This window comes from Martes martes, assembly GCF_963455335.1.
Source record: "Martes martes genome assembly, chromosome: 3".
Classification (NCBI taxonomy): domain Eukaryota; kingdom Metazoa; phylum Chordata; class Mammalia; order Carnivora; family Mustelidae; genus Martes; species Martes martes.
The window spans coordinates 179,621,041-179,648,647 of record NC_137890.1 but is presented as its reverse complement, the minus strand read 5'-3'; the positions used below and the strand labels follow the sequence as shown (position 1 = coordinate 179,648,647).

Here is a 27,607-nt window from a genome sequence, read left to right as displayed (position 1 = left end):
GGTGGCATGTGCAGTGAGTCTCCATGATGGCATTAGCTCTCCAGGACAGCTTTCCACACTCACCCTTCCCCCTATTGTCAGCAGGAAAACTTCCTCTGACCATCTGCTACTGAATTAGTCAAAGTTTATTAATTTGTCCACAGGATTTCTCCCTCAAAGCTGCCCAGTTGGTCCTATTGTTCTTTGTATGCCCGGTTTCCTCGTTTCTTAGGGAAGTTGTATTCTTTTGTATTTTATTCTCTTAACTTGAACATGGATCCCCGATATTTACTACTATAAAAACTCTTCCGTATTTTCCTCTCCTAATTTAGAGTTGTACAGTCATAGTCTAGAGATCAAGTAACAAAGAGAATTCTAGTAGGGAGACTGCAGAGCCAAAGAGCATGATATCAGAACTGGGGTCAATGTGTCTCTGGTTTGCTTTTGTGACTTGGCCAAGTTGCAGCCCTTCTCTGCCTCAGTTTCCTTATCTGTAATGTGAATAAAAGCATTGCGCTAGTCTCCAGTTCTGTGAGAATCACTAGAGATAATTTATGGAGGAATTCTCTAGGAAGGTAATTTGTCATACAAACCTACTGGCATTTCTGTTAAGTTTATTAGCCACAGCAGCAGCATAATATTCCTTTTTTTTTTTTTTTAAAGATTTATGTGTTAGAGAGAGAGCATGGGTGGAGGTAGGGGCAGAGGGGCAGAGAGAGAAGCAGACTCCCTGCTGAGCAGAGAGCCTTGCAATGTGGGCTCAATCCCAGGACCCCCGGATCATGACCTGAGCTGAAGGCAGAGACTTAACCACTGGGCCACCCAGACGCACCCCCACATCATAACATTCCAAAAACCACACCTGCACCTGTGCCTCATAGTAAGGACTTTCTACCGTAGTGTGGAAACAGGTCTAAGGCATGTCCCCAATCTGACTGTCAGTATTTTGAGGATTTTTCCCTCGAGGCTGCCTGAGGGGGAGAGGCACTGTGGTCCCCCCACATTCTTTGGTTGACAGAGCTTGTACCCCAGTTTGTTAGCTGCTGCTGTGGTCTCTAGCTTGTGTGATGCTTCTGGCTGAAGAGAACTAGTGCCTAGAAGTGATTTAGACGAGGGTCCAGGCTGCCAAGCCACATGACGGGCTTCTGTGCACTTTGTAGTACGCGGTTTCCTGAAGATTGTGGGTAAAAGTGCTCATCAGTCAGAGCATCCTTGCAAACAGGCCTTGACAATCTCCTTTGTTGTGCTTTTTCTGCCAGAAGACACCATAGCAAATTGGTTCTTCACTGCACACCTCTGTGTTGTTTTGCAGACTAGCAGACTAGCAACTCACAGAGCTAGCGGTAATTTCTAGAAGACTTATCACCACTGTCGAACATGCAACATTTAAGCATAAAATCTCTCTATGCCTGCAAATGCAAACCCTTGTTTCAAGTGATGTGACCACTTCCTTTTGTTTCCAAACCCCCTTTCCATGAGCCAACACGGTCCCTGCCAGGGAAAATGGCAGAATCAGGCTAAGTTAGCATGCTTGCCAAAGATTTAGGTAAGAGATATTACACAAATGTCTAAATTAATGCAGCTTGGGACTCTGAGATTTCAAAAACATACTTTCACACACTTCATTATTGTTACTATTTGTGACTATTTGATAAGCTCCAGAAACTTGTCGTGCGGTAGAAAATAAATCATTCCTAATGGCTGGGGTTTCTTCTTCTTCTTCTTCTTCCTTTTTTTTTTCTTTCTAAACTTGAACTTTTCCTGAAACAGTCATCCATCATCACCATACTTTTCTCTGTTTCATACTTTTTTTTTTCCTGTGCCCTAGGATGGTCGTCTGCGGATGAATGACCAGCTGATTGCCGTTAACGGGGAATCTCTTTTGGGAAAGTCCAACCATGAAGCTATGGAGACACTGAGGCGATCGATGTCCATGGAAGGAAACATTCGAGGGATGATCCAGTTGGTGATTCTGCGGAGACCAGAGAGACCACTGGAGGTGACGCATGTCTTTGGTTCCCTCAGCAAATTGCCCAAATGGCCACCTAAAATATGCAGAGTTCCATCACTTAGTATCATACTGATCCTGAAACTGGGAAAATATGCCCCAGAAAGGCTTTGATGGATTTAGGTGGCAAACACGTGGTATATTATAGGTATAACTAGAAGGTATAAATACGTGCATATCAAGTAGGTAATTTATCAAATGTAACAGGTCCTTATTTTCTAGTTTTTTTCCCCCCAGAAATTTCTAGACTTTGGGCTTCATTCATAGAGTAAACTATTAAACTATATAGCATCTTTAAATACTTTTTGATTGATGTGCTTATAGCATCCATACTTTAGAAAGTTCTTAATCAGAGGTATACAGTGCTCAGTGTAAAGACTGTTATAATGCAGTATGTTTTCCCCCACAATGTGCATGTAGATAATGTAGACCTGGAACTTAACTAATTTAAAACTTGATCTATTAAGCAAGCTCCTTGCTTCATATTATTAAATAAGTGTTTTTAATTAAATAAGTATTTTTGCAGTATTTTATCATGATTTTTTATGGATTTTTTAACGTAAGAAATATTTCTGCCTACACATGAAGTGTAAGCATAAAGTATTCTTGATTGCTGATATCCCTAAACATTTTACTTATATACAATTATATTTATATTACACAATTATATTATTAAATTATAAAGTATATTAATATATTTATAATAATTATAAATATTCCTAAAACATTATTTTCTTTTATATATGAAGAATAATTATTAAACGCTCTTAAAAATATTTTAAGAAGGGGTGCCTGGGTGTCTCAGTGGGTTAAGCCTCTGCCTTCGGCTCAGGTCAGGATCCCAGGGTCCTGGGATTGAGTCCCACATCGGGCTCTCTGCTTAGCAGGGAGCCTGCTTCTCCCTTAATCTCTGTCTGCCTCTATGCCTACTTGTGATCTCTCTCTCTCTGTCAAATAAATAAAATCTTTAAAAAATATATTTTAAGAAAAAGTAAGAAGAAAACGGTCGATCACAGTTTAGAGTTAAGAAAAACATGAGCGCATCGCACAGATATTCTCTGAGGACAAGTGATGTTTATGTAATACAGTAATATGCAGAGTTAACATAGAATACTGTTAACAAAACACTAATATAAAATATTAGTTTTAATAATATGTTCAACTCAAAATTAAAAAAGGATTTTTCTTTTTTTTTTTTTAAAGATTTTATTTATTTATTTGACAGACAGAGATCACAAGTAAGCAGAGAGGCAGTCAGAGAGAGAGGAGGAAGCAGGCTCCCCGCTGAGCAGAGAGCCCAATGCGGGGCTCGATCCCAGGACACTGGGATCACGACCCGAGCCGAAGGCAGAGGCTTTAACCCACTGAGCCACTCAGACGTCCCAAAAAAAGGATTTTTCAAATTGAGTTTCAACTACTTTCTACTATTGTTCATAGTAGTTAAAAGCTTAGGCTCTAAAGTTTTGGATCACTTGAATAAAACTCCCAGATTGTCCATTTTCTGGCTATGTGAAGACATACCTAGCTGAGTGCTCAGAACTTGCAGATGATAGAAACTGTTGTCTATTTTATCCCTTACTGTATCCTCATTTCCCAGCACACAGTAGACACTTAATAAATATTGTCGAATGAATGAATAAAAGATGCCTCTGAGACCTCCTTTATCTGAGAGGGTCAGCTGAAGTAGTAAAGTTATAAACTAGATCTCACTTTGTTATATTATCAGCTATTGGAAGAGAGTAACTGTACCTTTTTACTCTTCTGTACATAACCTTGTAAATGTTAAATAAATGTAAATTGGCCAATTACTGGAGACTATATATAATAAGCCAACTCGTTTTCAACATTTGTGTCTGCTTAAGTGACAGAGAGGCTTCCATGAATATTTAATGGATTTTACTTATGTACATAGTTATAAAACCCTTATCTAATGCTCCCATCCATGGTGGAATTGGCTCCTTTCTGGTTTAATTTAATTCCTACCCTAGAGCCTTGGGATTCATGGTATCCCGTTGGCAGGGACAGGTGTGAAGGATGGCCCGTGGGCCCCTAAGCCACCCCTCTGTGCATCTGTGTATTATGTGTCCCTTAAGATTTCATTGGAACAAAGATATTTCAACTAAGAGAAAAGTCTGGAAGGCACTGCTGTAGAGTACCATACCTGTACAAATAGCAAGAGTTAAGGAAAAAAGAAGAGAAAGAAAGAAAAAATGAACAAGGTTGTTAAGAGTTATGTCCGCCATCTCTCCCCTTCCCTAATTTCATGTCTTTCTCTAAAACGGGTGTGTGCCTGGTAGGTAAGCATTCTGTATTTGGGCTCCTCTAGTTGAGACGTTTTATCATTTACATTCTTCTTCACTGCACGAGTTTCCAGTCTCCCACTCTGAGGTGGGTTGACAATTATTCCATCAGAAGAAAGTACTAAACTTTCGGTGTGTTGTCTATCCTCGGAAGTGTCTTATTAATGTAGTTCACTAGGAAATTAATTGGGAATTAAGAAATGGGATGACAAGCAATTTTTTTAAAAGTTTTATTTATTTATTTGACAGAGAGCACAAGTAGGCAGAGAGGCAGGCAGAGAGAGAGGGGGGGAAGCAGGCTCCCTGCCGAGCAGAGAGCCTCATGCGGGGCTGGATGCCAGGACCCTGAGATTATGACCTGAGCTGAAAGCAGAGGCTTTAACCCACTGAGCTACCCAGGCGCCCCTCAATTTTGATGAGGATATTTAAACAAAGTCCCTTTTTAGTTTCCCTAATATTTACATGCTTTCCATGGGGAATGAGCAGGCACTTGATGCTCTCAGCTCTCGGGAATCTCTGTGGTACCCACGAAGATTAAAGAACATTTTTTTCTTATGAAGACAGCAGCTGCTGATGTACAACTCATCTTTATTAAATTGTAAAAAAATCCAAAAAAACAGAAAAACCGTCTGCAGCTATTCCTCTCCCAGTTCTGTGTTTTGCTGTGTCAAAGCATATGTCGTGCACTCCTGCTCTTGCTGTGTCCCCTGTGGAGAAGCAGTCGCCCTCAGGTATAATAAAAAAGCCGCGTACCGGAGAAAAAGGTCTCAGCACTGCTCATACATTCAGGCAAATCAATTAGTTAGGTTTGGCAAGAATACCAAAACGGTTACTTGAACATTATATTGATATAAAAAAAATTGAAGGAGCTACTTAAGGAAAGTCAAAATATATAGTTGTTGGAGTATTTTCCCACATTACCCAGATGTACAAGATACGTAAACAGTTTTGATGAGGACCTCGTGAAGAATACATAATGAATCCTTGATTGAATCAAAATCATTTTAAACAGAAACATGTTTTTCAAAGGGCGAGCTTGAGGTTCAATTGTAATTCTATTTGAGCCTAGAGACTTAGTATTAAAAAATGGGTTATGACCTGTTTTTTTTTCTCCCCCCTCCCCCCAAAACATTTCCCTCCTCCCTACAAGCTCGTCTTGGTAGAAGCAGAATATGTTTAAAAATCCATTATATTTTTTATTGGCTGGGACACTAATGGAGGGCTCCACGACAGCTCTATTTTACAAGCTGAATACTTTAATTAGGCTGGTTACTGATCAGTTGTTGGGATATCGATGGTGTCATTTATCAAAGAGCTGGGAAAGCAGATTTTTTTTTTTTTTTTTGGTTCTTGTTGTTGAAGCACAAGGCTACGTGAAGTAAGTCCTACCTCTCCTGCCTGCTGAGGCTCGGGCTTTAATTTAGGAGTTGTTGGCTGAGTCTGGTTTGACTAGCAGTACAGAGGCAGAGGGTAACACTACATGTGGGAAAAGTGTTACAAGCCTCCACAAGAAGCTAAGAGATCTTCAGCAGCTGAAAACATTTTAATTATTAAGAATGTATAAATTGAATGTTTTAAATATTTTGTTTAGCAGGATACCGAGTTTTTGTAAGAGAGAGTTTCGTAAGTATAATAAAATTATTCAGGCCAAATGCTTTGCTCCGAAGTAAAGAGCTTTGGAGATGGGATCTCTGTTTCTCTTTGCATCCTGTTCCTCTCACACATGGTCAAGGGCACACTGGTGAGATGGCGTCCACGTGATTTCCTTGAAATCTGCGAGAAAGACACATAACCTGAGCAAGAGCAGAACCTGTGTGTCTCCATCCTCTTGAACAGACTCCTGGAGCTCTCCAGAACTGCCCCCCCCTCAACTCCCTCTTCACACCTCTGTGACATGGTTTGTGCGCGTGTTACTCTGGATGCAGCCATTTTGAAGACACTGTTATTTGTTGGAAGGCTGTCCACATCCAAACAGGAGGGAAAAACATCGAAAAGTGGGGGGAAGCTCAGGAGAACCCCTGTCTGACATTGTCACCGAGTTTGTTTTAGCTTCTGGCCAACAGATCTGGTGTCCACAGTGGAATACACTCCTGGCGTTTGAGTGGCAAACCTGCTTAGGTTCTGACTTGTCCTAGAGCATATGCACTTAGTCGCTGAGGGAGAGAGAGAGGAACCAGCTGGTTGGCAGAAAAACACCCTTGGCATGAACCGTTATTCTTGTGTTGACACTGCCACAAGCTGTATTCCCAGATGGAAGAAAATTTGAAAGAAGCCAGTTGTAAGTGGGGGGAAAGAATGATAAAGTTAATCCTCTTTGGTGCTGTCTATGAGTCGTCCCAGTCCTTAGCACCACGTTGTGGGTATTTTTTGTATCTCACATTCAAAGATGTCTTAACTGATAGGGCCATTTTTATTTTCCAGTTGAGAGTGTATATGCAGTAGACTTTTGGGAGATCATTCATAAACTGATCATTCTCCTACTTTGCTTTCATGGACCAAGTTCGAACGTATTAAAAAAGCAAATGTAATTTTTTAATTTTCATTCCTTAGGAGCCTGCAGAGTGCGGGGCATTTTCTAAGCCATGCTTTGAGAATTGTCAAAACACTATAACCACCTCCAGGAGAAATGATAACAGCTCATTGCATCCCTTCGGCACTTACAGTTCGCAGGACAAACAGAAAGGTAAGAGTCTGTCCATTTCCACCTGCTGCAAATGGCTGGAGAAAACACAAGACTATATATTTTTTTAAAAGGACAAATGGAAGTTGATTAGACCAAGTGCAGGCTTTGTTCCTCTGAGTCATGAGATGATGGGTGGGAAAGCTGACTCAGAAGTTGTGAAGCAGATTCCTGGCATCACCTCCAGTTTAAGTGACAGTTTCTATGTTTGCTGCCCCAAACACGGAGGATTATGTGTAAAACAAACCAAATGAAAACAAAATGGCAGCATGGAGAAACAAAATGGCAAACTGTTGTTGTTGTTGTTGTTTTTTTTTTTAACAATCTTTACATTATTGGAAGTTACCAAATGTAAATAACTATTAAACTTAAAAAAAAATGTGCAGGCTAGTATTAAACTGTAAGGCAGTCATTGCATGATTCACGGGTTCTAGGAAAAGTGTGGTAAACACCATGAATGAGACCATCCTGTAACAGTTGGAATGTTCTTATTATTCCCTCACTACGTTGTCTTTCCCTTATTTTCCGGTACTAGTAGAGCTCTGGATATAAAACATTTGGACTTTGTTTTTAAAAAATCATACTTTAGGTCACCAAGAAAAAAAATATTTTTTATTTCCCTGAATGTCCTTTTTTAAAAAATAACTTTAAGTTTTTTGTATTGCAAAGGCAATGCATATTCATTACAGAAAATTTAGGGAAAAGCAATAAAAAGAAAATTTAATATTACTCATTCATCCTAACTATCAAAGATACTAATCGATAACATTTTTACATCTGTATTTCAAATATTTCCTTCATGCAAATATGCATATATAAAATGAAGTGAAAATGAAATATATATAATGTTTAGGAAATTGCTCTTTTAATTAATAACACATTATGACCATCTCACTATGTCACTGAGTATTTTACATCATCACATTCAGTGGTTCCATAGTGAGCCTTTGAACGCAGGTACTACTTATGTAATCTGTCCCTTTTTCACATTTAACATGTTACCTGAATTTAAACTATGTGGGAACAAGTTCGAAACTCTGAGTTAACGCCATCAAAACAGGCTTGTACATCTCAGATTCCTTGAGAATTGTTTCATCAGAATGGGACGTTGTCTTTTTCTCTGACTTCGTCCATTTTAGTGAGAATAGCAGCAACAGCTGTGACCGTTTATTTATTAAGTGTTTACTGTCTGTTAGGTTCTGTGTTAAGCAATTTACATGCACACTGGAAGTGGGTAATACTATTATCCTCGTTTTACAGATGAAGAAACAGAGAGTAAATAATTAACCCAAGACCACATACTTAATCCATGCAGAGCCTGGATTCAGCCCCCATCTCTCTGATTCAAGTTCATTCCCTAAACCACAGCATGGACCCTGTCTTACATTGGTCCCTTGAAACTGTTGAAGTCCTTTCACCTGATACCAAAAATGTGATTAAAGGCTCACTTGACTTTGTGTCAGATAAAGAAATACTCTTGTCTTTTCTCGTCTTCTTTAAGAAATTAAAATTTGTCTTGACAAAGCGAGATCTCTTTCCAAGACCTTAAATCACAGTAGCAGGAGAATCTGGGGAAGGAATAGCAAGTTTTCCACATACTAGACCAGCCTTCTCTCAACCATGCGCATATAATGATCAAGAACGTTGCCACATGTATTAAAATATCTAGGCTTTACATAATTTGATTGGCATTTTATTCTCAAGAAACATGTGATACAGTGACAATCCAAGTTCAAGGTTTTATTCCTAATTATACCAGTGACATCCAAAGGAGTAGTGGGCACATTATCCCCTATCTTGTTTCATTTTTTTTATTAAAGATTTTATTTTTTAAGTAATTCTACACCCAATGTGGGGCTCAGATCCACAACCCTGAGAGCAAGAGTCACCAAGTATGCCAGCCAGATGCCCCTCATTTTTAATAACTATAAAATATTGATGCTGGAGTGATAATTATACAGACTATTTTTAGAGGACACTGAGATACTCAAGGAAATGGGATACTATCTCTAGAAGGGACAGGAGAGGCCAAAATTATGAAATTATAGAACTAGTTGAAGTGTGAGGATATATGCAGGAAAAAAAATTCAAATAATAGAGTCCAGTCAAAGCACATGCTAAAAACAAAACGTCATAATACTTTGAAATGTCAATAGAATGTTCTGAGTTTGTATTTCCACTGACCAGCTACGTCCTTTGGGTACATGTGGCCCCAGACAACCACTGGGAGTCTCTGTCTGTTCTCTTTCTCTTGAGACTTACCTCCAGATAGAACAACTTTTTACACCAGTGAAAAACCGTGCAGGTCAGCTATCTGCAAGTTTCCTGCTTTACTTCCTTTCCTCATGTCAGTTTTCCAAGGTGACAAAAAAAAATCCAGTTTTTTCAAGCAGGGATTGCATTGAACATTATTTTTTTTAAAGCAGGAAAAATCTGTTGCTGTTATTTCCTTGTATATTCAAGAATTCCTTGTATATCCAAGAATTCAACCTATCAAGGCATTAGACTCATTAAATTTTAATCATAAGAGAGCAGTAGATGAAATTTTCTTACTTTTAAGTAAGCCTATTGACTTAGAGATAAAAATATATATAATAGAATTTGTAAACAGGAGTCTGTAGAAGAACATCCTGATCACCATCTCGTTTTCATATTCAAAACATTTTAAATGTTGTGAACCATTGAGAGCTTTTGAGTTTCAGATGCAAATGAAGTAGCAAGAGGTTTCTCCTGAAACCTGAGTGTTGACTCAACACGACCAGGTTTTTTAAGGAGCCCCTTCAGAAAAGTAAGATTGAGTTGACAAAATGTAATGTCTAGTGATGAAAGGAACTGTTACAGCCAAAACATTCAGTTCTTTTTTTTCTTCCCTTTTTCCTTTCCTTTGTATATTTAAAAACCCAATGTTGATATGCGGGGTTCCATCTATTTTTGTAATAATAGTACATACCACCCACAGTTCCTTGGTTATTTTTTTATATATATACACATACTCCTGTCAAGCTGTTCCGTGGAAAAGGCATTTTTAGAACTAACGTTTGTAGAAATTGTAACACCAGAAAATTCACATTTGTGAATTGCTAACAGTGCCTGCAGTAGAATGAGTGTGGTGCCCCAAGATGGCCAGGGGTCAGGATAGGGGCTGTGTCCCAAGGGTTTACTTATAAAATCCTATTAAGCATTTAAATGTTAATAAAGAATACAAATTACCAACACTGTATTTTCTGAAGAATTTTGGTGGTGGATCTCAACCCTGGCTACATAATGGTTAAGTAATAATAATAAGCATCATTTGCCTCTGGTTTGTTATTAGTTCTCTTTTCATTGCTCTCATCTCCCCGTTTTTTGCTCTACCGCTGCTTGTTCCTTCCTTTCAGCTCAACTGCACCTTAGCCCCACGTGTAAGTCACCCATTGCCCTAAGTCTGCCCAGGCTCACCACCCAGGGAGGGCTCCTGTAGGACTTCTGTCCCTACCCCAAATCAAGCCCCTTTGGTTGTGTGTCCCGTCTCACTGGATCCATGTTCCCTGGGGTCCTTTGGGCAGACACATAATATATAATTATTCCTAATGTGCCTTCTCTGGGGAACCAGCTCATGTCCACCCCTCTGTAGCACATAAGACACTCCCTGTGGAGTGGTGATCAGAAATTGAATTATACTTTTCAATTTGCCTGATGTTTATTGGATACCTCCATTGTGCAGAATACACCATCAGTGATTCAAAAAAGAATACAATGCTTGTGATAGCCCTCAATAATAGGCTTTAACATTTTTATTAATTAAAACACAAAATCTAAATCCGGAGTCATCAAAATTTATCTGTAAAAGGCCAGCTAGTAAGTATGTTAGGCTTTGCAGGCCAAGGGATCTCTGTCTCAGCTCTTCAGCTCTGCCGCCATAATCCAAAAGCAGCCATGGACAGTGTGTAAATGAATGAGCGTAACTCAATGAAACTTTATGTACAAAACCAGATGGCGGGCTTGTTTTGGACCAGGGCCATAGCCCGGTGATCCCTTGTCTTAAGTTGCAATCCCTTTCACTCTTCTTTTCTGATCTGGCCCTAGCAGGATGGAGTCTATAAAACAAGTAAGAAAAATTAAAAATGATTAAAATCAGGGTCATTGGGTCATGAATGAAGCAGTTACTTGAGGGTGAGCTGTCAATTTTCCCAGGCAAATATACATGATGGCCATCAAGACTTAATTTTGTCCGTGTGGTGAAATCCAGAAATATTTTTTTGGAAAAAAGAGTTCCACATTTTCACACTGATAGAGGGTTAATAGAGATGTTTGGGCCATGAAAAAAAATATTCCTTATACCATTATTTAAAAATGTACCAGGGACAGAGAATCAACAAAGAAGATATTTGCCTCTGTACCTATAGATACTTAAAAAAATATGTAGGTTGTTCATGTGGATGAAATAAAAATTAAAGGTCACAGAGGCACAGAGGCTCAGTCACTTAAGTACCTGACTCTTGATTTCAGGTCAGGTCATGATCTTGGGGTCCTGGGATCGAGCCCCATGTCAGGCTCCCTGCTCAGCAAGGAGTCTGTTGTCTCCCTCTCCCTCAGCCCTACCCCCCAGTGCAATTTCTCTCTCTCTCTCTCTCTAAAAAAATGTAGAGGTAACAATTGTAATAAAACTTGAAGAATCTGCAGAAGAGGAGGGAAGGGAGAGGGAGGGCAAGGAGGAGTTTCTCTGTAGTCCATAGTCCAGTCGGAAAAAGAGGTCTAGATACATAGATGATAGATCAATAGCTCATTGCAGAAGCAGCAGGTGAGAAATGTTATAAATGGAATAATTTTCCGTAATAGTAATGGATAAACCCCAAATGTCACTGGATAAAGACAGCAAAAGTATTTTTCTTATCTTAATCGTAGCCAATGAGGCGTGGTGGAAGGAGGGTGGGCACTGTGCTCCATGCAGTGGTGAAGGGACCTGGGCTCCTTCTGTCCTTCTGGGCCATTTTCTAGAGACTCCTCCACTTCTGCTTGCAGCTGGGTGATGGGACCGGTGGAGAGAATGTACCCTTTCCTAACCTCTGACACTGGGGATGTCAGTGGCCAGAGCAACTCACCTGCTATTGGCAAGAACAAATCTAGGTACAAAGAAGGCTGGGAAACGGGGTCTGTATGTGCAGAAAGAAAGGAGGAACACAGAGTGAGCGCTGGTACTCTCTGCCACTGCCCTAAAAATATTGAGGTGGATCTTGAGAGAAGGGTGGGACTTCGATGGACGCAAGTGGATTTTGCGGTTACATAAGCAACACACTGAGGCAGGAAAGCCCAGGCTGGTGGTTGGGGAACAGTAAGTAGTCCTGGGTAGCTAAGGGTGATAAGGAGCTGATGTTGCCTGCTGGAGGCAGAGACCTTTATTCTCTAAGCTATTGTGTGCAACTGAAATGTTTCTGGGAGGCCAAGTTGCATGATCACAGCTACGTTCATCACCAGTGTGAAACACGGGCTAAGAAGTTGAGGGTAGAGAGATGACAGCCAGTGGGAAATGTTGTCTCAGTATGTGCCTTTTCTCTAGTTTATGGTGTATTTTTCTGTTCTGTTTCTTTGGCTGCCTGACTGCCGCTATATTACCAAATCACTAGATTACTTGGGTGGGAGGCAGTGCGGGGGGGCAGTATCGACTGCCTTTGCTCGCCGTGCTTCTGTACCTTGGTCACCCTGCCTCTCAGATCTGCTGCTTCCAGCCTCCAACCCAGGGACGTGTCAGGACTGCCGGAATTACCTCCATTTTCTACTAGTCCCTGGGGCAGAGCTTTGAGCAGGGTTCTCTATAGAAGAACCAATGGGATGTATTTGTAGTCATATGTATTTAATGTGTACTAGGCATTACATTATACATCATATAATAATATATATTATAGTGTATAATATAAAATACATAAAAACATATATGACATATACATAACAAGATGTAATAAGTCATGGAATATAATGAGACTTATTGTAAGGAGTTGGCTCACATGAGGGGGGAGCCTGGCAAGTCCCAACATCTGCGAGATGAATGAGCAAAGCTAGAGTCCAACCAGAGCCAACGGAGCAGTCCCGCCCTGAAAGCCGACTCAAGACCCAGGAAGAGTCAGTATATCTGTTTCAGTCCAAGGGCAGGAAGAACCCAGAGTCTCAGTCTGAAGAGAGGCAGGCAGGAAGAATTCTCTCCTACTCAGAGGAGGGTCAGCATTTTGGTTCTACTCAGGCCTTCAACAGATGGGATGAGGTTCACCCACATTATGGGGGGACAGTCTACTTTATTCTGTCTCCTGTTTTTAATGCTAAGCTCACCCAAAAAGCACCGTCCCAGAAACACCCAGAATAATATATAATTCATTATCTGGGTACCCTGGGCCGAGTCAAGTTAACCGTAAAAGTAACCATCATACCTGGTGTGTGGACAAGTCAAGGGGCTTCTGTTACCAGCAGCGTTTCATAGGGATGGGCACTTTTCCCCTGTTCCAGCAATCAAGAACAAGTAGGGTCCACCTTTTGCCAAATCTCTCACCATGACAGATGCACAGTAGAGTTTAGGCGGCATAGAAGGATAATCTTTTAGTTGCTTATTAGCGCTTTGCATTTCTAAATCTGTGTGAATATGCACCGTCTTCTATACTCCTCATATTCCTCTAATGAAGCTATTCTAAACCCCACCTTACAGATTTCAAAAACCGAGGCTCAGAGAAGTTAATAGTTGGGCCAAGTTCCCACAGCAGTGGGAGCCACGATGGAGACATGGCGGCCTCGCTGCACGAACTCGACTCTCTCCCAGGCCGCTCTCTCAGGCTTTGCATACATTCGTTAGTGCGGGTAATAAGGACGAGCATTAAATGACATAATGTACATAATGCTTAGCACAGTGTCTGCTCTACAAAAGATCTCAACAAGCCCTCTCGTTATTGGTCGTAGTAAGTGTCAGGATACATGCCTATTTCTTCCAGAGTAGCATAGATTGAAAAACACGAACATGGTAGGTAGGTGAGAAAACCAGGTCTGACCCTAGATTTTTGCTTCCAAGGCCTCAAACCCCCATCTTTCCACGGTAGCTCAGATGCAAAAAGAGTATTTTTACCCCTCTACTATCTCGAAATGGTGAGTAAATCTAAAGTATCTCATTTTTTAAGTACTTTTTGTCACGAAGGCGACGCCAAAATCACCGCATAATCTAGCCTATTCGTGAGAGAGTCTTGTTTACAAAATCGTGAAGGCATGAAAGAGATGGCTTTGTTACTCTTCCGCAGAACACACGTCAGGAGCGACTGTCAGCCTCCCGTAGGCGCGAAAAGATATCCAAGATGCAGGATCCTGACTTGCCATGGGTGGCTGGCAGGCCGCCAGCGTGAAAACCTATTAGCGGGCTCAGATTTCCTCATACGGGGCTGCACTGGCTCCCATACAAATCCTGAATCAGTTCTGTAGGAGGACTTATTGATTTCAGGTTGGTTTATGTGTTGGTGAAAATTACATCTGTGAGATGGACTGAAAGCAAGCCGGGCATCAAACCGTTCCGCCTCCCACTGACCACAGCTTCATTGGTTCTTTGTCTTTTAGTACTGTTGCTTCCCAGTGACGGATGGGCAGATCCTGAGGTCCCGCCTTCTCCACCACCACATCCCGTTCTGGAATTGGGCCTTGAAGATTACAGCCACAGGTATTGATAAAATGATAGATCGTAAACGTTCCCCATTACGGTGTTTCTGGGAAAACCCCGCAGCCTGATTTTAACTCTATTTCTTTCCAGAATGGAAATCTCATAGCATCTATAATTCCTTTTCAGTGAAAACTTCTCATAGCTAAAATTAATAGTTGAGAGTGTTCATGTTTTGCTTCCTGGAATTTAAGATTCATCATGTATTATAAAATATTTAAGAAAATTGTTGAACTTTCTTTTATCATGTTGAAAAACCAGAGAACTCAAAAGTTCTATAGGAAGGAATAAAACAAAACTGAGAGGATATAAAGCTTAGTTGTTGTTGTTGTTGTTGTTTTGTTTGTAATTGGCAAACCCTAAAGGTATTTTTAAAATGTTCCAAGAAAGTTAATGGAATCTAAAAATTAAAGCAACACCATATATAATCTAAAATATTGAAAAGAGTGCCTAATATTATATCCACTGTGTAATAGAAACCAAAAAAATCAATAATTTTTAGAATCTCACAAGCATGAGAGAGAGAGATTTACTAAGTATACATACCATCTGACTAGTGGCATTCATAGATTTTGTTCTTCTGATGAGTTTTAAAAATCATTAACTTGTCCCTTTGCTATTTTCTGTATTTATTATGGCTGTTAAAAACTGTGTATTTTATTCCATTCTATGTCCCAGGATAATCCTGTGAAATTTTTCCATTTTTCCTGCAGCAATGCTGGTGTCATTTCTATTATGCTTTTTTATTGCAATCTGCTAAAAATAAAGCAACACAAAAAGAGTATAGCTAACTCTATTAGCTGGAAGGCTACCTATATTTAGCTATCTCTGATTCCTACATTTTTGAAGTCAGCTATCTGACTCAAATACAATTTCACCAACTGGATGGATAATGACACTAATGTTCTAGATCAGTTTTCTAGGGGTTTCTTGAAAGAAAATGTGGACATATTTAATTTTGTCCATTCATTTTCATTGCCAGCCTCAAAGCTGAATCAAAAATGGCAGTTTGTCAGCCATAACAAAATTCATTAAAAAAATAATTTCATTCATTCTATTTTACTGTTATCCTGTGTATACATGCAAAAGTGTTGGAATAATGCAAAGATGAATCAGATATAAACCCAGCTCTCAAGAAGATGGTAGGTCAGGGGGTAAAAATGACAACTAGCACACAAGGTACAAAGTGATATTTACCAGAAGGTATAGAGAAAATGCTCTGGACATCCAAGACGGAGTAGTATGCTTCCAGATAGAGGAATCAGGGGAAATGTTATGGGAAAAGTGATGTTTTGGCTAAACCACAAAGTATGAATTGGAGGTAAACACGAGAAAAGCCCAGGAAGGAGGGGAATTTCAGAGAGAGGGAAGGGTAGAAGGAACAGCATGGCGGCTGGGAAAGGAAGTTGATTGGGGCAACTTGTATCATGGCTCACTGGCCAGATGCTAGAATGCAGAATGCAAAGGTAAGAAATACAGACTTCCTTCATTAGACGGTCAGACCTTGCGGTAGAGTTTCAGCAGAGAGCATGATAAGACCTGGGTTTTAGTCGTGTGCAACAGGCATTAGGGAGATGAAGAAAGGTTAATGTCTGCTGGAAGCCAGAGACTCTTTGGGCATTTTCTAGGGCAGTCTCGGTGGAAGGTACTAAGGATGTGTGCTGGGGAGGGTGGGGAGAAGCTTTCAGATGAGAAACCTCTTCAGGGGAGAGAGGGCATCAGAGATATTGCAGAGATGGAGTTATCAGGAATTAGCAATGGCCTTTTTGGCTTCTTGAGTGCCTCCACAGATTTTGGGGCGGGGGGGGGCGTGTGGCAGGAGGTGCTGATGACGGTATCAGTTTGAGTGAGTTCAGTTGTGGATAGGGAAAGCCCTAAACAAGGACAGTCTGGGGACTGGCAAGAAAGGAGAGGGCCGGCAAGAGTGGAGAGAGGAACAGCGTGGCCAGAGAGGAAGGGGCAGAGCCAAAGACATTTTTGAGATGGAAGGAGCAAATGCAAAGCTTTGAAACTCTTCCCCTTGAGATCTCATGACCCGCACCATCCTGCAAGCTGTTGCGTTGCCTAGGTGACCAGCAGCAGCAGCGGGGGTGGGTCAGATGTGTGGGTCAGATGTGTGGAACTTGGGGTGGAGGAAGGGTTGGAAGGGAGCCAGGAGGGTTGAGCAAGGGAGCTAGCTGCCTGGCTTTCAAAAAAAAAAAAAAAAAAAAAGGGTAAAAGCCCTCTAAAAGGGAAAAGTGGTGCTTTAGGGATGTAGCCAGCCTTGTGAGACAGAAAACAACTAAACAACTCTTGCACGAGAAGTGAGACGCAAACGTGGTCGAATTTCATGCCCCTACCTTGAACCAAAATGACATCGGAATTTACTGAAGTTACTTGTAGTATTATATCACCAATTATTGGACAGAAGTCTAGAATATATGTGTCTAAATGAAAAATAAATATAAAGGAAATATATTTCCTACTGTTATATCTCAGGGAGGGTTTAAGGCAAATTGGAAACAGAATATGTTGAATTCCCTATGTGTTCCTATTTTTTCCTCTCCATTCTCTCTGGGCTCATTGGGTCTGTCTCTCCCCTCCCCTCCGTCCTTTCTGCATCTGCTCTGACTCAGAGTAGCCAATTGCCAAAGTCTATGCATGGATGGACACCTGAGACTTCAGAGTTTTTTGGTTTTGGAGTTTTTTTGTTGTTTTTTTTTTTTTTTTTGCCCTACCTCTCAAAGTCTTCTTCCCATTCCTTTTGATTTCTGACAGTTGTCCTTGAACATTCATGGCTGGGTCTTACATATCTTTCACATTCCTGATTTGTCACCGCATTCAGGACACTGGCATATGTTTCCTGCTACCTTTATTTATTCATTATGCAGCATAATTTGACATTGAGTATCATTTCTGTTTGATAGATTCCCTGGTTGTTCATGCTGAAAACGTGGCCTTTATCTAAAACGTGTCTTTGGCCTGCTGTCATCTTGTAGCTTCCCACAGCCTCCATGGCGGCCCACTCAGCCATGAGCACATGCTAACTTTCTTCAAAATTAAAACATGTCAGATTTTATAGTTAATCACTGTGTCACCCTTTCCCTCCAAAAACATCCAGTATGCCATGTAAAATTACAAAGGGTCTTTCTAGTCTCACATGTCTAAGATATTTTCACACTAATTCAATACTGCACTTCATTATTTAAGTGTATGAGCTCATGTAGCCAATGCACACAGTGTGGGCTCTAACCCTATAATTTCTCATATTATACTTCCCTCTTAAAGATCAGCCTTATCTTGCCTTATCTCTTATTTTGTACCATGGCAAAATGGGCCCTTCTCTTAAAGGTTTCAAAACGTACATGTGGACAAAGCAATGGCAACAGATGTGTAAATCACTATCATCAATTTAATGGGTATATTCAGGTATGTATAGTGTGTATACACACACACACACTCACACGAACATTTGTTACATTCATTTGTAGAAAGCAGTTTTTAATTCTTTGATCAGCCTTCATTATATGTAAACATTTATACCAAAAAAATTCACTCTATTTAGAGAGATCCTTACCTACTGTAACATGGAGGGGCATTGCCACCTTGCTTTTCTGTTTTAAATGGGGATGGGAATTGTTGTTTCCCAAGAGTCTCAAAAAATTTGAGTTCTTGTATTTAATTTGTCAATTAATGCCTAGTTTGGTAAAATAAGACAATAAGATGGGTTAACCAATGTGATCCTCAGTTGGGTAGATTCCCATAGTCTCCCTTGAGCAGAGCTCTTTAACTGCAGTGCGACCAAAGTTTTAATGAGGAATATTCATGTTGGTCCTAAACCACTTCCCCAGGTGGCTTTCAGTGTAACACGGGGCATCTGTTTGGGTTAACTCTTTGCTTTCCTTTTGTTTCATGGTGTGTAGCACTCTACTGAAGCCCAGAGCTAAGCTAAAATGCAAGCAGTGTCAGAGGGGGAGTGACTCTGCCCAAAAAGGGAATGTTTTGATGACCACGGAGTCAGTAGCAGCAGCACCTGTGCCACAGGCTGGCCGCCATTTTAGCCAACGCTTCGGTGGCTCTGAGAAAGGCAATGGAAAGAAACCACAGTCTCTGGTCTTCACTTTGCCACTGGCCAGCTGTGTGACCTTGAAATAGCAGCCTCCTCTTTGGGCCCCAGTGTCTTATCTACAAGATGAAAAGTTGGATGAGGTGACCTTTAATGCCTTCCGGCTCTTAAATTCTCGGATCCTGTGAAGGCCAGGAGGCCCTCTGACACTAAAACCACAGCATCACATGAGATCAAAGGGTGTGAAACTAAGTGCAAATAAAGGTTGAATAACACATTTAAAGGCAAGTCCTTCCAAAACATCAAGGCTCAGAGGGAAGCTCGCGTTGCCTCTCAGAATTCTTCTTTAAAATGGGCCAAAACAATCCGAGCGTTGCTGTTAGGCCAGGCCTGTGGTGCAGGGAGTTTTGCTCACAACTGGCGTACTTTGTCATCACTCCCTACCACATCTAATATACTTCATATATGGCACTGGTTTTAGCTATTGAAAATATAAGCCAGATACCTAGGAGGAAGCCCCCCCCCCAAAAAAAAAGTTTATAATGAGTAGATTTGAACTTCTTGAGAAATTTTCATGAAACCATGTATAATTTCTTCACTGAAGAGTATCTCAGGACCTCTCTAACCTACAGGAATAAAGAAGAGATTTAACAGCTCCCTTTTATTGAGCTGTCATTGTGTTCTAGGCACTACTGTTAGCATATACCGTAACTTCCTTTCTTACAACTTTATACATCCTAACACTGTCCTGTGGGGATGAGTACCACATTGCTCTCTAGCCCAGGCTCCCAATCATTACCGCACATTACCCTTAGCTCCACTCGTGCTGAGCATAGCAGAAGGCATAAACCTGTAGGAGTCACTATGTTGTATACCTGAAACTAGTATAACATTGCGTGTCAGCCTTACCACAGTTAAAAATAAACGAATAATATTTGTTAAAGAGAAAGTAAAATTTTGAAAATAAATAGAAGGAGGGAAGGGCTCTTAGTCCCAGGTCTACCGAGACCCTAACAAAAACAGAGAAAGAAAAGAGACTGGAAAGAATCATATAGATGACTTGAAAAGCAAAAACCGACTATCTATATATTTACCTGCTTGGTTTTTTCCTAAATGCGTCTACTGGCATTTACTCTGTGCCACAATCTATTCCCAACTTTATAAGTCTTTTTATTTTGACTTTACAAACTCATTTTGTGTCGTAAGAACCCCATGAAGTAGGAAGTGGAGTTAGACCCATTTCATGCATCAGGAAATGGACGCACAGAGAGGTTCAATAACATGCGTGGGTCCCACAGCCAGTCAGGGGCAGAGCCAGGTTGGAGAACCAAGCAGCAAGGCTCTGCCATCTGGGCTCCCAAGCTCTGTCCTCGGCTGCCGGTCCCGGGTACTTCCTTAAGCCCCACCGTATTACAGAAACGGAGGTTCATTTACTCAGCAGTGTTATGATTGCTGCATTTTAATTTTAATATCACTGCAAGGCAATATTGAATATGCAGAATTAATGAGAGTTAAGAAAAGATGAAACTTATTTTGGCATATTTGGTTAAGAAATGGAGATCCCCTGTACATTTTCGAAGGGTTCTCATTCATCGTAGTTCATTTTTTTTATGGTTGTTTTAGTGTTTACTATGTGAAATCCCAACTGTTTGAAAACCTCAACCTGAGTCCTTTCAGATTTACCAGAAATTCCTGTATTTAAAACTAGGATAAAGTTATGCTGAAATGAGCCCCCATGTTAATTTTCTCAATATACGAGAATACTGTAATTTGACTTATGAAATTTAAAAATATAATTTATTTCTGGACCAAGAAATCAGGCATTGTCTGCAATTTTGTTGTATAATCCCCTCCATCCTCAAGCCAAATAAAAAAAATATTTAGCAGAAATAGAATTCTTTGAGACTGACGGCACGTACTGGGGAGCCCATTAACGGACATTTAATGTATCTGGTGCTTTTCTTGTTCTTTCCTTTTCGTGTTATGAATGAGTGGACTCTTTGCTCCGTATGTACGTTAGTTTTAGGAAATGGGCCTAAATAAAGTCGGAGAGAAGCCACCACAGCCAGCAGTCTTTCCGCAAGATGGTCTTCTCTAAAGGACCCAAGCTTTCACTTGTTCTTAAAGGAAGGACATGCTCAGCTCTCAGAGATCTCCTAACCCTGCTTTCAGGCTCTGCGAATCCGCTGACCTCCTTTGAAATGCCAGCTCCTTCCAGGCCCGGCTTTCCCATTTGAAGTTATATATGGTACAGCAGGATCCCAATTAGCAGAAATCAGTGAAGAGGAAAACATGATATTAGCCAGAGAATATTTTATTTAAATTGTAGAGTGTGATAAAATAAAGAAAAATAGAGTCGCTCCATCTCATAAAAGCCACCCAAGATTCCAGAATCGGTTGAAAAGACACGGTTGGGAGCTGGAGAGGAGAGGAGGAGAGGCTGGGTTCAAAATGGGAACGGCTTCCTTTACCAAAAGAAAAAAAAGATTTTTTTTTTTTCAAATTCTTAATCGAAGTATGGCATATGGTTTCTTTCCACAGCTCTGGGGTAGATTCGGCGGCGTATTTTCCAGATCAGCACATCCATTTCAGATCTGTGACACCGGCCAGGCAGCCCGAGTCAATGAATCTGAAAGCCTCAAAGAGCATGGACCTTGGTAAGTGAGGGCGAGTGACGCCCAGGTGGGGGCTCCAGCCTCCACCGTCTGTCTTCCTGAATTACCTCCCAAGCCTGGAGGAGGGGACATTGGTCATCCCATCTTCCTGTCTCCACTCACACATTTAATTGTAATTACCCCTTTTTAAAAGAGAGGTAAATGACATTTTTATAAGGTGGTCCATATAGGTCAGAAAAATTGGATTATTTCTTCGGGATGATCGGGATGCCGTCCCCATCGGTCATTCACGGGCCTTCATGTTTGCACGCTCACTTCTGCCAGTGACTTTGAGGTTCTTGTGTACATCCCTGCTGCGGGACCTGGGAAGATAATATGGTTAAATGAGTGCTCTTCCACGGGGTTTCCCATCTCTGTGTTCAGTGGATAGAGCTGGCAGCAGTGGGGAAGATCTCTCTCTTTAAGTGCCCATCTCCAGATCCTGTTAACACTAGAGGGGAAAGGGGTCCTGGACATTTCCAGATAGAGGGTGTCGAGGTACCCTGGGTCCATGCCTGAATGACCTCATTGAGGTCCTGAGCTCCACAGGGAATTTCTAGGTGACTGTTGGCTGCTAGGGCAGAGCGAGTGTCCCTGGAAACGGTGTCCTCCAGGTCCTAGGATGTGGGACCCCAGAAGACATCTCAGACACCCAAGCACATCTCTGTGTTCTCAGGGGCTGTTGGAGAGAGAGGACTGTGAGAGGAGGCTGCCAGGGCAAAATAAAGCCTCAGCAACTATCCATTGCTGCTGGGTGCTCACAGGCCGTGCTTTGCAAATGTTTTCTCTTGAGACGTGTTGCATATTTCATTAGTTAGCAGCAAGGATATAGAATAATCAAAACCATGTGCTCCACGAAACAATCTGATAAGTAGTACTTATCTCTTACTCATTTACAGGAGTTCAGAAAAATGTTCAATCATGATGAGACAAGAGAAACTGATTCTAGTTTCTATAAATTAACTAGAGCACTAGGATACATTTTCTCCAGTCACCTATAGGGAGAGGGGAATGGAAAGCCTGAGCACAGGTCAGAAAAGGGGATTTTCTCCAGCGTGAACCTTTGACAAACCAAAGGAATCATGTGTGATATTGACCTAGGTTATTACTAATAGTTTGAGGAGCAACTGATTTTTATAAAGTGCTTGATAAACATCTTTTGTTCTGTCTTCCCAATTACTCTGTGAAGAAAATGAATACATAAAAATCTCTTTTAATTTGGGGCAAGTTTATATTACTATTATCCTCATTTAATTAAAATAAAAAAGTGACTAGCAGTATGATTCCAAAAAACAATCTCTCCAAAGGAAAAAAAAAAAAAAAGAAAAGGCACCCATTTTAAGAAAGAAAAACTATTATCAGATCTGTAAAAATAAAACCTAAACTGTATCCAGAAACAGTATTTCCATTTATATTTTTTGTTACTGAAAACTTTGTTTTTGAGAAGTTTTCTTTTTATTTATTTATTTATTTTATTTAATTTATTTATTTTTTTAAGATTTTGTTTATTTATTTGACAGAGAGAGACAGATCACAAGTAGACAGAGAGGCAGGCAGAGAGAGAGGGGGAAGCAGGCTCCCTGCCAAGCAGAGAGCCCGATGCGGGGCTCGATCCCAGGACCCTGAGATCATGACCTGAGCCGAAGGCAGAGGCTTAACCCACTGAGCCACCCAGGCGCCCCCAGAAGTTTTCTTTTTTTATATTGAAATTGCCCTTCCAAAATATGTGTAGCTGGCAGTCACTCATTGCGTTCTATTGGACTTATACCATAAACAACAATAGTAATGTTTGTTCAATTTACCTCATTGGGTAGAGGTCACAAGCTGTTTTCTTCAGGACACAGGTGCCAAAGCTGTGGCTTAAATGCACCAGATAGCAGAAGTGGTAAAATGCAGTAAACATTTTATACACCACCAAATTTTGGTCTCTTCCAGGAAATGCCAGCTTAAAGCTTACAGGCTGGCAGAGGACAACATTCTAGAGCCGTTCAGAACTCTGTCCCCAAAACAACTGAGGAAGCTCAATAAACATGTTGATTTTCTTTGCATAGAAGCTCAGATAATACCAGATGATAAACATTTGGAAGGGTCTTTCCTGTTTGGTTAGGTGGAAAGATTATTGTTAAGTTGTTTCATTTTCTATAAGTAGCAGTGGGCCAACCTAAGGAATTATTATATTTACTAAAAGGGGTGGTGGCTAGGCTTATAAGTATAGCAAGGTCAAGATCCAGTTTTCAAAAAGTAAAAAAAAAATCAATCATCCATCCATCCGTCCATTGATCGGTGTTTAGGCTGAATATCAAAGTAATGTTTTTGACTGTTTGGGGCCTGGAAAAATAGCAGTTTCCTATGGTTCAAAATTTAAAAAGGCAAAACATTTTGTTTATCTAGCCCTTTATGTTGGATAGTTCTCCTTTCCAAAGTCTACAGGAATCTTTGAAGGCTAACTGCCCCCATTAGTACCTTTGTTTTTGTTTCAATTTTTTTGTGAGTCTAGGCTAGCATTTTAACTTGCATATTATGTTCAAATTATTTTATAGGTGAGTGAGTTCCATTTGCTTGATTGCACTTAAGTTTCAAAAGATAGACAGCTCTTGTGAGAAAAAAAGTGTTCTCATCCCCAGATACAAACATGATTTAAAAGGGATGCCCGGGTGGTTCAGTCGGTTAAGTGCCTGCCTTTGGCTCGGGTCATGATCCCAGGGTCCTAGGATCGAGTCCCACATAGGGCTCTCTGCTCAACAGGGAGTCTGCTTCTCCCTCTCCCTCTGCCCCTCCCCGCTTCTCATGCTCTTTCTCTGTCTCTCTCAAATTAATGCATAAAATCTTAGAAAGAAAGAAAGAAAAAAAAAATAAAGAGAGAAAGAGAAAACATTACAAACATGATTTAAAAATAGTTTGCTGTGTAAATGTAGCGGTCTATTTGCTGCACCCTCTGTGTACATGTATCTCTATCGTGTCTTGTGTTTTATAACAGTGGTACAGTTTTATGTGAATGAATCTGGATTTACAATTTACTTTTCCCCTTTTGACTGAATTTGGGACTGAGAGTTTAGGGTATTCTTTGGTTTAGGTTTTGTTTTGTTTGTTTTCTTTTCCCCCAAGGGGATCCATTTGTATTTCACATCTTATGATTGGCTAATATATATCCTTTGCCAAAAATGTTTCCATTTCTTAATTCTAAATGTTGTTATGGGGTCAGCTGGGTAGCTCAGTCAGTTAAGCATCCACCTCTTGATTTTGGCTCAGGTCATGATCTCATGGATTGTGAGATCTAGGCTGCCTGGGTCAGGCTCCCCACTCAGTAGGGAGTCTGCTGGAAGATTTTCTTCCTCTGCCCCTCCCCAGACAACTGAGTGCAGGCACGCGTGCGCACATCGTGTGCACCCTCTCGCTCAAATAATCTTTTTTTAAAAAGAATGTTATGTACACTGCAAAGAACTTCTTGCAATCCGTTATTTGTCATCTTAGTTTGATTATGATATCCTTTACTATGAAGAAGATTTTAGTCTCATAGTAAAAAAATTTCCGTCTTTCCCTTCATGACTTCTGGGTTCTATACTCATCACATTATTTTCTTCTAGTACCTTTGAAGGCTTTTTTTCTTCTAATATTTACCAATCTGTAATATATTTATCCATGGTGTGTGAGGTGGAAAAATGTTTATGCATGACAATAAATGTCATGACTTTTATATTTATTGACATTTACATCCTTTCCCCATTAAAGCAGAATGCATTAACATTGAATATTAAGTTTCCTTACATACATGTGTCACTTTCTAGACATAGTCTATTGACACATTTGTCTCTTCCATGCCAATGTCACCTTGTTTATATTATCTAATGTGCTATTACACTATATTTTGATAACTTAACAGGAAAAATTTCCTATGATTTTTCTTCTTTTGTAAAAGCACTTTGGGTCTTACATACATTTACTCTTCCACATGAACTTCAGATCAGCTCATCAAAATGAATTTAAAGATTAAACAAGAATGTTTCCATGGAGGTGTGTGCATTAACTATAACTTCACTGATGGTTCTTGATAGAAGAAATGTTTTTATCAAGCTACATAAATGTCCTTGTATTCCTAGCTTCTTTTTTTTCCTTTAAAAAGCTTAGAGTAATCCCAGACTCCTCTCTTTCTTTTTTTTGTGTGTGTTTTGGTTTTTGGTTTTTTAAAGACTTTATTTATTTATTTGACACACAGAAATCACAAGTAGGCAGAGAGGCAGGCAGAGAGAGAGGGGGAAGCAGGCTCCCTGCTGAGCAGAGAGCCCGATGCGGGGCTCCATCCCAGGACCCTGAGATCATGACCCAAGCGAAAGGCAGAGGCTTAACCCACTGAGCCACCCAGGCACCCATTATTCCCAGCTTCTTAAAAGAGTTTATTTACTCAGTTTAATCAGATGTTGAATTTTATCAAGTGAGTTTTAAGGATCTATACAGAATGACCATGTGTATTTTGTTTGTTATTAATATAATGAGTTACGGTAATAGATTTCCACAATAGTTAATCTTTGTTCTTTCTGGATGACTATAAATTTTTCTCCGACTCAAAAAAGGTAGAAATGTACAGTGCATTATCTATGTGCTCTAAAAGTAGGTATAAAACTTTGATTACAATTTTACTCAATCTCATTAATTCCTATATACCCATTATAGATTTTTTTTTTTTGAGGCTCTTCTGCCTCAATATTTTGTGAATACTTTTGCTGGAACGCATGTGGCCACTTTTAAGACAGATCAGAAATGATTAAAATGATGAATAAAAGGAAATTTATTTCTAAATAATTGGATGTAACTATGCTTATTCAAAGGGGTTAGGGTGTCATTTTCTGGGTTTTCCAGAAAATCAATCTTTTCCTACTAATTGTAGACTTTCCTCTATTTATTTAAATTACCAGAATTACTATGTTCAGTCTGGATCCCTTTAATTTGCTCATAATTGAGCTTGTGTGGGTGTTGAGTTGGAAGCTCTCAGGAGCTGAATAACACAGCTGCCTCTTTGGCCTTTGGCATAGGGTTTTCCCCCAAAGAGCTGCCCTTTTGGCAGTATGCCAGAGAGTTACATTCAAAGACTTTTTGATGAGACATAAACATCTTTAATTTCCAAGCCTGGTGTTTTATGACCTCATGAATACTACTTAAGAATTAATCTGAATTATTCAAGGGACAGTGCTTCAGTATTGTGGCCCATCCCCTGACCCGATCTATAGGCCCATTGAAAGTTCAGCTTAAAATACTATTTCCCACATGGGTTTTTTTTGTTGTTGTTGTTTTTTGTTTTTTGAGTTTTTACTATTGTCCCAGATTGGCCTTCTCCCATTACATAAGGGTGTTCTGTAACACAGAGAGGACTGAGGACAGGGCAGATGGAAGCTACTGGCCAGCTGTCCTGCCTCTGTTCAAGGAGAGGAAATGAGCTTCAAGTGATGCATGAGGCATTCAGACAAAGTTTCGGAAGTTCTCTGACAATGAAGATTGTTAACATTCCATGTCCCGTCGTCTCTTAAAACAGTATGTGTGTCTTGGGTGACTCTGAAATCTCTAATTCTGCAATTTTGTTTTTTCTGTTAGTTGCTTGTTCTAATTTTTTTTTTAAGATAGAACATGTTTGTAGATGCCCACAGTTGAAGGCAATTATAAATAAACTGATTTCTCATATCAACAGAGATAAAGAAATATTTGGGTCATGTTTTGAATATAACGCTTTCATATATGTCAGACATTCCTCTCAGAGAAGTTAGGTATCTCTAGTATTAGATCAAAGATGGACCTGCAAAAAGTTAACTAACCCCGCTCCACTATTCTAACACATTTTTCTTAAAATTATTTTGTGGGCCTGCATGTGCAAGTGTCCATGGGGACTCAGAACAGTCTCTGTTCCCCGCTCCCTCGTAAGGCTAGCTGCCTGGCCCGCATCTGTAGGTGCCCAGAGCTGGGGTGGTGAGTCAGGACTCCCCAAAGCCGCCTCACCCCAAATCCTTGGGCCTTTATGACGTGACACCCACTCCCACACAAAAATAAATTTTGTATAGTGAGGTACTTCTGTATGCATTCTTTGCAATAGGACAAAAATCCTGAACACTAAATACATAGAATGTCTATAAAACTGTCTAGATAATTGTGATGCTGGTTTACCAGTTAATATTTATTACGTGTGCCACGTAATATTAATATATATCTTAATATAAATCTGTATGTATATCCACGGATCGTCTTCATTGTCCATCAATAAGCCATACCTCTGATGTGAGAGCTGAAGGAGTTCTGTTGTG

The 27,607-nt window shown here is 40.3% G+C and overlaps 1 protein-coding gene across 1 annotated transcript in view; it reads left to right on the top strand.

Annotated features, from left to right (window-relative positions):
- The window catches only part of PARD3B (par-3 family cell polarity regulator beta), a 1,039,321-nt gene that overhangs the window by 620,524 nt on the left and 391,190 nt on the right, over positions 1-27,607 (top strand). Inside the window, exons 12-15 of the mRNA XM_080799276.1 lie at positions 1,808-1,978; positions 6,838-6,970; positions 14,528-14,627; positions 21,211-21,326. Of these exons, the coding sequence (XP_080655402.1) occupies positions 1,808-1,978; positions 6,838-6,970; positions 14,528-14,627; positions 21,211-21,326 (520 nt within the window). The remainder of the gene's footprint in view (positions 1-1,807; positions 1,979-6,837; positions 6,971-14,527; positions 14,628-21,210; positions 21,327-27,607) is intronic.